The sequence below is a fragment of the Macrobrachium nipponense genome, chromosome 5 (assembly GCF_015104395.2).
Source record: "Macrobrachium nipponense isolate FS-2020 chromosome 5, ASM1510439v2, whole genome shotgun sequence".
NCBI classification, from domain to species: domain Eukaryota; kingdom Metazoa; phylum Arthropoda; class Malacostraca; order Decapoda; family Palaemonidae; genus Macrobrachium; species Macrobrachium nipponense.
This window is the reverse complement of record NC_061107.1, coordinates 49,231,410-49,245,678: the sequence shown is the minus strand read 5'-3', so window position 1 is coordinate 49,245,678 and position 14,269 is coordinate 49,231,410. Positions and strand designations below refer to the sequence as shown.

Here is a 14,269-nt window from a genome sequence, read left to right as displayed (position 1 = left end):
ACGACAGACAATTTTAGTCAACATAAAATACGTCCAACATGGTGTTTAAGGGTTAAAAAAATTATTTCTTATTGAATGTTTCATAATATTTTTCTCCATTACCTTTTCATACAATTTCATATGTGATGTTAAACTTCACAGGCTTATATTTACTTGCCACTAGTCTTGATCCACTTTTGAAAGTAGGGGTAATATATGCTAATTTATGCTCATCATAAATCTTGCCTGTATCTACACTTTGCCTTAATAATATTGCAAGCGGCTTTGCGATAGTATGAACTACTTTAACAAAATGGCAGGGACACCATCTGGTCCAACTCCTGATCCATTTTTAATTTCATTAATAGCCTGCACAATACTGGCTTCAATAATATCTATGTCTGATAAATATTCACTATTTTCATCAATTATTTCTGTATCATTATCTTCATTATCAATTCTAGGGGTAAATTCTCTCTTATATCTTTTATGCTATGTTGCATATCTCCTTTTTTTCATTTGTTAATCTCCCTTCAATTCTTAGAGTGCCTATTTCTATTCTTCTTTTATTCATCTTTTCCACATTTGAGTATAATTGTTTGGAGTTTTGCTTGATATTTACTAGGGTCAAATTCTTCCAAAGTCCCGTTTTTCATTTTCTTTTGATTATATAATCTTTTATTCTGCATTTTCCATCTTATTTTTTAGTTCCATTACTTTCACTGCATTCTTTTCTTTTGCAAGACCTTTTTTCCACTTTCTGATTTTCTGGAACAAGATCCTTCTGTCTCTTGGTATGCATGACTGATGTTTACTTTTCTTCTTTGGTATATATTTATCCAATGTTTTCTCTAATATTTGATATAATATTCCCGTATTTACCTGGATATCATCACTTACGAATATATTTTCCCAATCTTTGTTTGATTCTTCATTTATATCTGACCATTTTATATTCTTAATATAGAAATTGTATTCTCCATATCCTTCCCACTTTTTCATCTCTTGATTATCTCTGTTTTCACTTGCTTTGGAATGGATTGTTAAATCTATGACATTATGGTCTGAAATACTCACATTATAAACTATTATTTCTTTAACATAATTAACCTCGTTCACAAATACTAGGTCTAAAGTATTATCCTTTCTTGTTGGCAGGTGACTTATTTGTTGAATGTTGTGTTCTAGTAGCATATCTAATAGCTTTTCAAATTGCCTTTTATCTTCTGCACTACTATTACTCTCTTTTTTTTATCTTCTGCACTACTATTACTCTCTTTTTTATATGTATAAATACAACCACAATCTCCTATTCATTCTTTCCAATCTATGAAAGGAAAATTAGTCTCCGGATAGGAACATGGTCCAGTCTTTGTGATTTCTATATATATCCATTTTTCTAATATTCTGTCAAACTCTTTAGTATTAGGGGGTCTATATATTACAATGTTCATTAATTTTTCAGATTCAAATTCTACCACTATTAATTCACATTCTGAGTTACTATATTTCTCATATATTTTTCCTTGATGTATGTCTCTCCCATATATCGCGGTTCCCCGATTCCTATTTTTTCTATCCGATCTATAAGTTTGGAACCCCTTTATCTGATCATCATTACCAGTCTCTTGGGAATACCAGGTGTCACTTATATTCATTATGTCTATTTTTTCTGTTTTGGTTAGTTCTTCCAGGAACCCTATTTTTTCTTTTTGAGTTACTCGTAACTAAACTCTGCGCATTCATCACTATGATGATTTGTGTGTTATCCCCATCATTCAATATGGGTAATATTAAGGATTTTCCCATGTCTCATTAAAAAATCCAACTTTTCCATTATAGTTGATCTTCCATCTCCATATTTATTCATTTTGTGCATGAATCTGCATTTATCACCGTATCTGCTCTATCCCTTGGCATCATATATACAGTGCTTGTTCCTTGCACTGTATCTGGGATCTGATGCTTGCATTCTCAATGGTGACATTCCATAATGTGGTGATGGCTTGTTTTTTTCCTTCACCTCATGTTCTTTGTTCCTTTCTATTTGTTTCTTTTTTATTTTGAATTTTATTATTTAACTCATTTTGATTCATGGCTACAGGGCGCATATATTTACATTTTTTGTTGTACTAACATCCTTTTCCTTCTTCAAAGTTTTTGCATATTTTTGGACGTAGATCGCTGCATTCATCCTCATAGCTGTCTAGGTATGCACATTTGCCATAAATATCATAATTGTGACACACCTTGGGATGTTTGTAGTAACATCTTTCACCGAATCAGCAATTCCCTCTTTTAAAAAAGGGTGCAGACTGTGTCTTTCCTTTCTTTTTTTCTTGCTCTTTCCCATCAGTATGAAGATCTGGGCAAAGCCTCTTTGGGATTTTATTTTGTGTTGTCATGTCATAATTTATTTCATCATATGTATGCTGCTGTATTACCTCATATGTAGCATCTATGAATATCTTTGCATCCATATTCTTGTTCTGTTCTTTGTTTTCATAAGTTTTTCTATCACTTCAGTTTTATTTTCTTCTTTTTCATTTTCCTCTTCTTCCACTTCCTAATCTTCTTCATCCTCTACTATTTGCACATTAAGTCTTGATTTAATAACATTATCTATCCATGATAGCTATGTTGAGCAAAATACTTGTGTCCTTGCTTGTATTTTGCTGGATTTCCGCACGTTGAGGATGCATGGGTATGTGGCATGCATAGCATTTCCTGATAAGGTTTTGTGGATTTACGATGCTATACCACACCTTACACAGCTTACAAGCTTTAGGCATTAGTTTGCCTATTGCATCAATCAGTATATTCACAATGTTCACCTTATTCATTTCCTTTGTTGGAATGTGTTGATTGATGTAAATTTTCTTTATAAGTCTCCGCAAAGCATGGAGAGAGAGAGAGAGAGAGAGAGAGAGAGAGAGAGGAGAGAGAGAAAAGAGGAGAGAGAGAGAGAGAGAATACAACTCATACCCTAGTGACAGTAGTACACAAAGCATCAGAGCTACAAGCTGTGTGATTGGCTACTTCCAACCATCCAATAGCATGGAGTCTACCCTGCAGTGTGACTGGCTACTTCCAACCCTGCCGGCCATTACACTGTGTTGTCATGGAGCCTACGTCAAAGCATATATTAGTTATAAATTGTCTATATATTTAGTAAAATGACTATCAACCACCTTAGGCACTACGTATTTCAAACTCTTATTTACAAGATTCTGCTGATTTCTGGTTTGAATGTGACACCTTCATTCACTAAAGTACCTTTTGATGACTTTTATATCTATCAAAACATTTAGATTTGTATCAATTACAAGTACCTACCAATGCCATTATTAAAGTGACAGACAATCGTTTGTGTAAAAAATTGTAAATTCACCTTCAATGTGTAACTTCTATGAACAAATATTTGGCATGGCTATGGGAAACCCCCTTTCACTCCTTCTTTCTAGTATCTACAATGTAAATATACCTGATTTCCTGAATACAATGAAAATCTTATACCTTCCATAAACTTCACAATAGAACATGAAAAAAATAATTATATCCCATTTCTAGATGTTTTAGTTATCAAAAATAATACTGATATTTGTTTTATTTTATAGTATGTCTGAACCAACAAATAATTTGTCATATATTCATTTTTATTCAAACCATGCTAAACAAATGAAGATATCAATATTTACTAGTAGTGTGTATCTTAGAGCACTTAGAATTTGAAGCTTTGAATTCTTGGATGATGAGTTTAAAATATTTTACAATATAAGAGATTCATTATGCTATCCTTAAAAATTTGTTGGAATAGTGTACGAACAAGGCAAAGAAGATATACTACAATCCAACCAGGAGTTAATACAGAATTTAAGATTATCCTCTGTCTACCTTTTCATCTGAATTTCATATCTGTAATACCAACTCTAAAAACTATTGTTATTAATCTAGTTTTTAAATATAACAATACTTTAAGAAATATATTCATTAAGAATGGTTCATCCAGTGCAAATTATACTGTACACAGTATCCCTTGTAAAGATTGTAATAAGATCTATATTGGCCAGACATCAAAAGGATGAAAAAATAAAATGTTCACAACACAAATATCCTCTTTCAAGAGGCCTCACAAACAATGGCATTTAAGATCATTGGCTTATAACAAGCCATGCCATTAACTGGGATAAGTCATCTATAACATGCACAAGGCCAATGATTATCAGAAAAGAAATCATCTGGAAACTATATTCACTGAAGCCATGTGCACCAGGAATTTCAACCTCCGGCCTTGATTATCTTTTGATCCTCTTTCCCTGTCCTTTCTGTTTGGAGAACATTCTGTCCGTAATAAAAAAAACTAACTCCATCCACCACTACTTAATTTTGTATATAAAGCTTTGTAAACTATGTTTTTATTTAGTGTGAACTTGAAAATGTAGAATACAGGCAGTCCCGTTATCAGCGGGGGTGTATTCTCGGCAGGGTGCTGATAAGCGAAAACCACCATTAATGGAAACTTGGAAATTTATAATTCATGACACTCATGATGGCGAGTTTCGGTTAATGGAGCTTCTGTAAGGTAAGTTGGTGCTTCTGTAAGGTATGTTATGGCACCAATACTCTATCAACAGCACCAGTAACTGTAACTCAGCACGTTATGGTGCCATAAATAGCTGATTTTATGGTGCTAGACACAGCACCCTAAAACCAGATCGCCATTAATCCAGACTGCCGATAACCGGGGGACTGCCTTATACAACGAAAGTACTCCAAGAAATTGATATGACAATTCGTCAGAGTAGCTGAACACCTCCCTGCCACCTGACAATCCACCCAACCTGTCAATAAGGGATATGTGTGTATTGTCATTCATACAGACTGAGGAGTCAGGGTGACCTGTTTTCCTAGAGATTCCTTCTGGGATCAAGGTCCAACAAAAATTAGATAAGAAATAATGGATGGAAACTAGAACTGAAGAGATACAACACATCCCATTGTGGGAAATTCTTTACATATACAAGATATTTGAAACATGGAATAAACTGCCACCAGAAGTTGTAAACAGCAACAGTGTGGAAAACCTCAAAAGAAAGCTAGACAAAATCATTAGGACACTGTGAATGAACAGTAAAACCTGCTCAAAGATATAAGTGAGCACACAATGTCTCCTCAGATGTCTTTGAGACATCTTAATCCTTGTAACTCCTTGTAACTCTCTCATCATAAGGGGAGGAGTGTTAAAAGAAATGACAAGACCACTGATGTTACGACCAGGTCTGCGTAAATTGCTCATTTGCTTCTTGGACATGGTAGAGTGATGACCGAACTACTCTCCAACAGCGAACTGGAAGCAATGGCAAATTATGCTATACATAAAGCGGTCCCCCCATACTTGCAGGGGATGCGTACCAGATCCCCCCAACCCCCGCGAATGTTTAGAATCCGCAAATATAGTTGGAACCCCTATAAAGACGATGAAAATGGTCTATTTTGGTAGGTAAAACTCTAAGAAATACAGACTACAAATTTTTAATCCTGGTTTTTAAAAATATTTTCATCACAAAAAGTTCATTTCATGATAAAATTAATTTAAAAACCAGGAATTTCTGGATATTTCTCATAGAAAAATACCACAAATAGGTGAATTTTCCAAGAATAATGGGTAGATATGGTCCAGAGAGATATCCGTGAATCCGGAGAACCCGAATACGGGGGGCCCACTGTAATTTATGTAAAACTGAAGAAACATGCTGAGAATAGAGAGATGCTAGACAAAAGACTGGTTGCTTAAAAGAAAAGTTTTCTCGTCCATCCCTCATAAATGAACTCAAATATCATCCAAGTGATTGGTACAATTATTTGAGGATGGGCAAGAATAAATTTAGGGAACTGTTGGCATTAATAACGCCTTATATCAAGAAATCAGACATTTGTATGAGGCAATCTATATGTGCCGATAGAACGACCGCCACACAATGGTATTTAGCGACGGAGATCTTCTGAGGACCTAAAGTTCAGTGTGGCAATATCTCCTTAGAGGCTTGGGAATATCAGTGACTGGTAATAAAGTTACAGGAAAAAATTTCATAGAAAAAGTCACAATTTTGTTTAGAAAAAAAGAGTCACATTAATTTATGGTGACCGGTAATAAGGTCACAGGGACAAATTCACAATAGTTGTTGGGGCTAATTATCTTTATGATATTTACAGTCCTTTGTTTATTTTTTTATGGTAATCCACAACGGGCTTGCACTAAATACACATTTGCAAAGGTGTATACATGGATATATACAGTTAAAATTCACCCTTGGGGTGAATTTTAACTGTGAAAGATTAATGTGACTTTTTTCCTGTGACAATTTTCCCGCGACTTTTTTTTTTTTTGTTGCAACACTTTTACCTGGATGCAGAATATCATCCAAGAAAGCACTTTCTGTCTGAAAAACATTTTGATTTTATATTACATAAGCATGTGATTTATATAAAGCAAACAAGCCAGTCCAAAGCACCTTACCAACCCATACTTCTGCCAGAATTAAGAAATTTCCAAGACAACACTGAGTATTACCAAAATAATAAATACAGGTCTACATCAAAGTAACCTCCATCCATTCACATATGGACATGTATTTAAACCATAATACAACGGTGTCTCACAATGAATGTGCTATTCATAACTCATTTTAAACAAGTCGCTAAAAATTATCTGTGTAACAGTCTGTACCGACTAAAACCACCCACATTCACGCACTAACATCCAACGCTCCACCACTTTTCTACAAGTCTTAAGACTGAGTCTGAGCGTGAATGGGGTCCCTAAAAATAGATCGGTCAGAAGGGGAAAGAAGAGAGAAATAGTACAAGTGCGACCTTCACAAACTCCTATATTTTGACCAACTATTTATTTCTTTTTTATAAGGGTAATGTACATGTTTAGCAAAATTTTAAATCAAATTAAAGCAATTTGAATTTCATTTAAAAAATTTAAATTTCATTTAGTTAAATACTTTGGGAGAATGATTAGGATCATATTTAGTGTTCAAACTACAGAAATTATATTTTATAATAAAATAAGGTTTTATATATACAGGCGGTCCCCAGCTTAAGACGTTCCGAAGTTATAACACTCTTCAATTATATTTATCAGACATTATTTCCAGGTTTACGATACATGTTCCAGGGTTACGGTGCCTACAATGCTGATCTAGCAGAAGAAATATGACTCCAAAAATGCAAAATAATCTATATATGAGGGTTTTTTTATATGAAAAATGCAATAAGAATGCAGTTTACATGGATTTTAATGCACCAAAAGCATTAAAAGTAAGGTTTTCTTAGGATTTTTGACGATGTTCTGGCTTACAACGCGTCTCGAGAATGGATCCCCTGTCGTAACCTGGGGACTACCTGTACTTACCCAGTAATTATATAGCTAAGAGTTTCCTCTTACCTATGGCAGCCTACCAACTGAAAATCTACAGTAGCACTAGTTTCGGTTATGGTGTAACTGAAATACCCCACCCACCACAGGGCTTATAGAGGGAACACCCTGGCAGAGTGCTTCAGTTTGTTTTGTGCTATAATGTCCATGCGAAAGGAGGCAGGTGGGCTCCGATCATATAATTACTTGATAAGTATATGCAAAACCTTATTTTATTATAAAAAATACTTTTGTATATGAAACTTACCCAGTAATTATATAGATGATTCCACATTTAAAGGAGGTGGGAATCATGCACAAATTCTATCTCAATACATTGTGTATAGTGTAATGAAAATGAAATAAAAGTTTGCCAGCATAAAACAATATGCTTGTTGTTTTCTTACTTGGCAAGTGAGCACTGCAGATAGGCTCTGCCTCTGGTCGGTGCTCCACTTGACCCATATAGGACATAGCTGTCTAGCACAGAGTCACCTCTACATGAGAGGGGGCTTTAGAGCAAGGAAGTACAACTGTGGCTCACAAAGCTACAAAAGGTGTCCTTACCCTGGCCAAAGGCAAGAATAAAAAACAACACTGCACTACACCATAACCATAAGAAATTGTCACAACCAAACCCCTAAAAGGGGACTGTTGGGCACTCTAGCCACAAATGTGCCTCCTGGCTTCCCAACAAACACAATACCTTATTCAAGGCGAAAATGAGCAAAGGGAAGTCAGATTCCCTATGCTTCCTCTCCCATCAACATGCCAGCCTCAGATATCGGTCATGATGTGCTACAATTCTTGAAGACAATTTCCACATTCTTTAGGTAGTGTGAAGCAAATACTGACCTACACTTCTAGAATGTTGCTTGCACAGCTTTAGTAAATGACATGTTAAGTCTGAAGGTGAGACAAGTCGCGACCCCCTATGAAAATTCAGCTCTATTATCTATAGCTCAGATTTCACTAACATACTTTGCTGTTCCCAAAGCCACTAAGAAGATAGTTTTCTTCATTAGGTCCCTGAGATAAGTAGTACAAAGAGGTTCAAAAGACTGCCCTGAAATCCATTTCAAATACCACATCTAAATTCCAAGAAATGAAATCAGAACTAACTTGTTTCACGACACCAAAAGACTTAATAATGACACTTAAATCTTGATTTGATACCATATCTAGTCCTTTATGCTTGAAAACTGAACTAAGCATAACTCTATAGCCCTTGATTATAGATGTCAATAACTTTCTGGACTTCCTCAAGTAAAGAAAGAAGTCAGTTATTTGACTTACAGTTGTTTCAGATGAGGACACCTTGTGTTGGTTACACCACTCTATGAAGGTACTAGACCACTTAAGAGTGGTATAATTTATTAGATGAAGATTGTCTGCAATGGGCGATAGCCTTCAAAACTTCTTTAAAAAATCCTTTTAATGTAACGAGGTACCCAACAATCTATATCCTGTCAGAGCCAGAGCGGATATTGTCTGAGAAGACATGGTTTTCAAAGTAGGAGCCGGGGAAGCCGACTAATAGCTGCATCAAGTCTGGGAACCACTCTTTCCTTGATAAAAGGGGCCACTAGAGTCATTGTTACATTCTAGTGATAGGTTAACTTGATTATGAACTCCCTGATCATCCTGAAGGGAGGGAAGGCGTAAACATTCAAACCGTATTTTGAAATCGCAAAAAGGTATACGGAAGGTCGACCCCACACTCTCCAAAAGGTCCTCGCACACTAGTTGATCCAAAGTCCACCCTGTCAGAAGGACCTGATTCTGGTGACTCAGGCCGTCCACTAGGACATTCATCATTCCTTGGCTGAAGCGAATCAGCAATAACACCTGATTCCTTTCTGTCTTAAGGAGAAGTTCTTGAGTCACTTGAAAAAGGAAAAATGAATGTGTTCCCCCTTGTTTCCTGACATATGGCAGAGCTGTCGAATTGTTGGAGTGGATCATTATTGTTTTCCTTCAATCTAGAAAAAATGCCTTTAACTCCTTCACATTTATTAGGCACTTTTGAACTCTTCCAACCACATTCCCAACACCTCCCTGTTCCCCAGATGAGCTTCCCGACCCAGGTTTGAGGCATAGGAATACAAGTCTAGGTCTGGGCTCTACAAGAGGAGAGACTTCCCTTCTTGAAGTCTTTCCTCTGATGACCACCACTGAATGTCTAGTTTGATTTCTGACGTTATTGGGAAAACAAATGAATCTTGTGAAGTTTTCTTGCTCCAATTCGCTTTTAGAAAGAAATACCGTGGCCTCTTGTGAAGCCTTCCTTGCTTCACAAACTTTTTGTTTGAGGCCAGTGTTCCCAGAAGGCTCATCCATTGCTCAAAGGGACAGAAACTGTCTGATGTAAAAGAGACAAGAATTTTTTCTTTTGTGGGAAAGAAAAGCCTAAAAACTCCGAGAGTTCAGAATCATCCCCAAATAAAGAATTTGTTGAGTGGGAATGATCTGAGACTTCTTGATGTTTATCAAAATACCTAGTTTCTCCGTAAGAAGGAGAATTTTCATCCTAATAAAATGAGATGCTTATTCCCTAAAGATGAAGCCACTTTGCCAGCAGAGCCAGTATGCGAGTAAAGACCTGCAGTGCTGTCAACATGCCAAAGCATAACGCCCAGCATTGGAGAACCTTTCCTTGAAAAAGGAATCCTGATGGACAGGGATGTGAAAGTAGGCATCCTTCATGTCCCAAGGTCACCATCCAGTCCCCCTGGTGGATGGCAGACATGATTGACTGATTGGTCTCCAAGTGGAATTTCGTCTTGAGAAAGAAATTATTCAAGGTGCTTACATCCAAAACTGGCCTCTAGTCACCTGATAATTTGGGGACCAGGAAGAATTTGTTGTAAAACCCTTCTGAGTTTTGACCTTCTACTACTTCTACTGCTCCCTTGCGAAGAAGTAGCTCTACCTCCCGAGAGAGGGCTGCAAACTTGTCTGTTTTCTCCGAGTAGGCTGGTAATACTATTGGCGATCTGACCAAAGGTAGGCCTTCTTTGAAAGGAATGACATAACCTTACTGCAACACGTTTACTACTCAAAGTGCCACTCCTCTCAGACTCCATTCCTTCCAAAAAAGGCCCAACCTGGCTCCTACAGGTGCACGAAGGACGCACTCCTCACTTCTTGCTTGTAGTCTTGAAGATAATCTTGACAGACTTGGTTGGAGGTCCCAGGTTAGCACTTGGTATTTGCTGGCTTCTCTGTCTTGCCCCATGAAAAGCTTGAGGTTGGAAAGGAGAAAAAAACAGGTTTTGACATAGGAAAAACCTATTTTTGGTAGTCACTGTTTAGTACTCAAGGAGTACCCTTTTCATGGTCTATACAGAGCTCCATGGTGACCAGAATAATGTCAAAGAATTCTCTTAACTGGTCTTATGGCCGGGTATGTGTCGTAATGATAAACATTATAACACATAAAAAAGGATAAATAGACTCAGGATAATAGGGCACTTTCTATTATCCTCAGCAAACGCTAATACCTAGTTTTCCTACTACGTCAAAACAGCATGAGGAAGAAGTGGTTGTGCGCATACACACCGTCATATTGTTTACATACAACCAAAATCCAACCAAGACGCCACTCCTTTCTGTTGGTCAATGTAGGATGATGCCATAACCAAAACCCATATCTTTTCATCAAGGAAGTGAGAGGGTTTTGAGGACTCAACAGCAACTACCAAAAATACGTTTTTCCTATGTCAAAACCTGTTTTTTGATAGAGTAGTCACTGTGTCATGTCATCCTCAAGGAGCTTTACAAAGAAATTGACAGGTGACAAAAAGAGCTTGGATTCAAATCATAATAACCCAAAAACATTTTTAGCTCAGGGTCAAGCCACTAGCTTCAAGGCCCTAATCTTTATTCCAAATACCTTTAGGTTTGGCAACAAAGATAAAGAAACTAAGTGCGAACTTATGTTTTCCAGGGTGAAGTTCTGTGGTGACTTACCTAAGCATGCTGGGTATGGTTGCAATATTGTCAAACCCCCCATACTCGCCTGTTGGGAAGATGTGTGGTTTGCCGCTGTAGTGCATATGGGTCAAGAATATCAATGCCACCTACCAATACACAGTATAGTCGAATATGTTCAACTGTTGCTAGGGTGTAGGAAAAAAAATAAGCCTTTTGGGATGTCTGCCATGACCTCTAGGTTAACCTTGACAAGACCCCAAGAAACACTCCTCAGCTACTCGGGTGTACAACAAGACGATTCGAGGAGCAATACCAAGATGTAAATACTTATATCCGAACTCCAAAAAGAGGCAAACTCATCAGAGTTCTCTCTGTCTGCCTCGCACCTCCTGGAAAAACCACGAGGGTTAAGAGAACAGGTAAGGAGAAAGAGCACTCCTACCTGCCCTGCTAGAAGAACCAGCAGCACAGGGGAAGTAGGGCGCTTATGCCATGGCATAGCACAATACCTGAGAAGAGCAAAAAGCTTACTCAAACAGAGTCAATACTTGATTCGTCTGATCCAAGTGGGCTGAGTCGAATCCGAGTGAGCAGAGCTGATCATTCGAACGTGATCTGAGACTGGGTGGCGAGCAAGGCAAGCCAAACAGATCATGTGAATGCAATCAGGGGCAGGATGGGTGAGCGAGCCCAGCAAGACGAGCGTGCCTAGCCGAACCATGCTGATTGGATTCACACAATTGGGGCTGGGTGGTGTGGTTCTTGCCTGCCAAAAGTTAGAGCTGTCCTTCTGATATGCTCTAATTTCCTTTGGGGATAAAACCCCTCAAGATGAAGGCTAAAGGGGGATTCTATGTCAGTTACTTGAGTGCTCAGAATGCCTAAGGTACAAGACATGAGGATGGGACCTGACCAAGCACTACAGTAAAACCCCCATATTCGTTTTCTCGAGATTTGTGGACTTACCTATTCGCAGATTTCTCTTTGGACCATATCTACCAATTATTCATGGGAAATTTGGCTATTCACAGTATTTTTCATTAAGAAATATTCACAAATTACAATATTTTCATTTTCATATAATTTTTCTGACTAACTGCACTTTTTGTGATAAAACTGTTATAATATTCAGTTATAAGCAGTTTAAGAGGGTTTTTCTTGTGTTTGAACTATCAAAATAGGCAGCAATTATAACCTTTTTTTAGAGGGGTTCTATGTATTCGCGGATTTTAGCTATTTGTAGGGGTTGAGGGTTGGGAATATGGTTTTTTTTTTTTTTTTACTGCATTGGGATAATGAAGGGTAAGTTTCACCTAGAAAATATGATTAACAACACATGTGAAAGTCTGCCCAGCTCTACACAGCAGAATGGGTACTGTACTTGCATAGAAAATGTATGATATATTGTAAGAGGATTGACAAAAAATACTTGAAGCTATAAAAGTAACCAGAGATCTCAAAGATTAAGAATGCTTGACTATGATGGGAAATGGAAAGGGAAATAGCACACAAGGAACTGGCAGTAGAAATAATCAGGGAGGTTAGAAAATCCTGGAAATATAGCATAGTACAATAAGACTGACCAGACTGGGATAAGTACATAAGACAAAAGAGAGTGGAGAGAACACATCATATTTTCATGTTTAACTTCATAAAGGGAAAGCCTGTTACAAAATTTAATGAGGATGATAAGGGTAGTGGTGATAATCATTTATGCAACCTCTAATGATGTCACCCCTTCCCATTTGTCCAAGCTTGGGAACAGCTGAGATGCATTAGTATGCATTTCATAACTCAACGCTGTAGCAATTATATATTTCAGTCTTATCTGTTACTCTCCTAACCTTAATACTAAATATATATCCACTTAGTAATGCATGTTCTTTGGCCCATCTGTCATATCATTAAAATCTGGTCATCTGTGAGGAACTTCATTGTAAGCTGGGGATGGTATGCATATTCCTTTTCCTTTTCTTCAGTAAAACTATTCCTAAACAAGAATTTAAAAAAGTACATACACTCTTCACAGGAGGTGGTGGACGAACCAAATTTCCACTCATCAGATAGATCTTCAGCTGAGTTATATTCCTCTCCAGATTTAGCTGCATTGTAGCTTCATCATCATCGTCAACTCCCTCTATCTTTGATGATGCTGCTTCAAGTATCTTCAAGCATAGTTCACTATCAACTAAGAAAAAAAAGATTACAATCTTTCATAAGACATGACAAACATCAATAAAGATTCAAGATACAAAACATGGAGATTAATTTCAAAGCAATAAATATAGGTTTCTTTATTATTTTTATCAAAAAAGCAAAACAGTATTAAGTGAAAGGTATCCTTTGGAAATGTAGCAGTAATAAATTTGAGCATGATCTACAGAAAGCAAATGATCCTCTTAAACAACCAACTAAAAAAACCTACATCAAGGAAAAAATGAAAGATTTCCAAATTTAAGTCAAAATAGTTTATGATATGTATTAAAAAGAATAGCTATAAACTTTGACCCTCATGCTGTGAAGCATAATAATCCAACCACTGCTGGTAGAAGTCAAATCACCACAATTAAGAGAAAAAGATATTAGTCATGAAAAAATTCATTATTTGGATAATTAACCAACTGTTAAAGTTGCCTTATATCTTCATGCCATTACATGCAATCAGCATTAAAAAAAATTCACTTGGCTAACTCATTAGGAGTGTCTTTGAAATTATGTTTCTCACCAGATGGCACTGGAATGTCTAAGTTCATCAGAATTTTTCATGACCACCCACTATCACTCTGCCTTGTGATTGACAATTTTTGCTTAATTTTCAAGATTAAGAGTTCATTTTCGGCTCCTTTTTTTGTCACTGCCTGAAGTTTAGTATGCAACCATCAGAAATGAAAAAAATATCATTATCATATATAAATATTGGAATATATGACC

At 36.8% G+C, this 14,269-nt stretch overlaps 1 protein-coding gene across 1 annotated transcript in view; it reads right to left on the bottom strand.

Moving 5' to 3' along the window:
* The window catches only part of LOC135215288 (uncharacterized), a 374,690-nt gene that overhangs the window by 100,398 nt on the left and 260,023 nt on the right, over positions 1 to 14,269 (bottom strand). Inside the window, exon 14 of the mRNA XM_064249832.1 lies at positions 13,357 to 13,526. Within this exon, the coding sequence (XP_064105902.1) occupies positions 13,357 to 13,526 (170 nt within the window). The remainder of the gene's footprint in view (positions 1 to 13,356; positions 13,527 to 14,269) is intronic.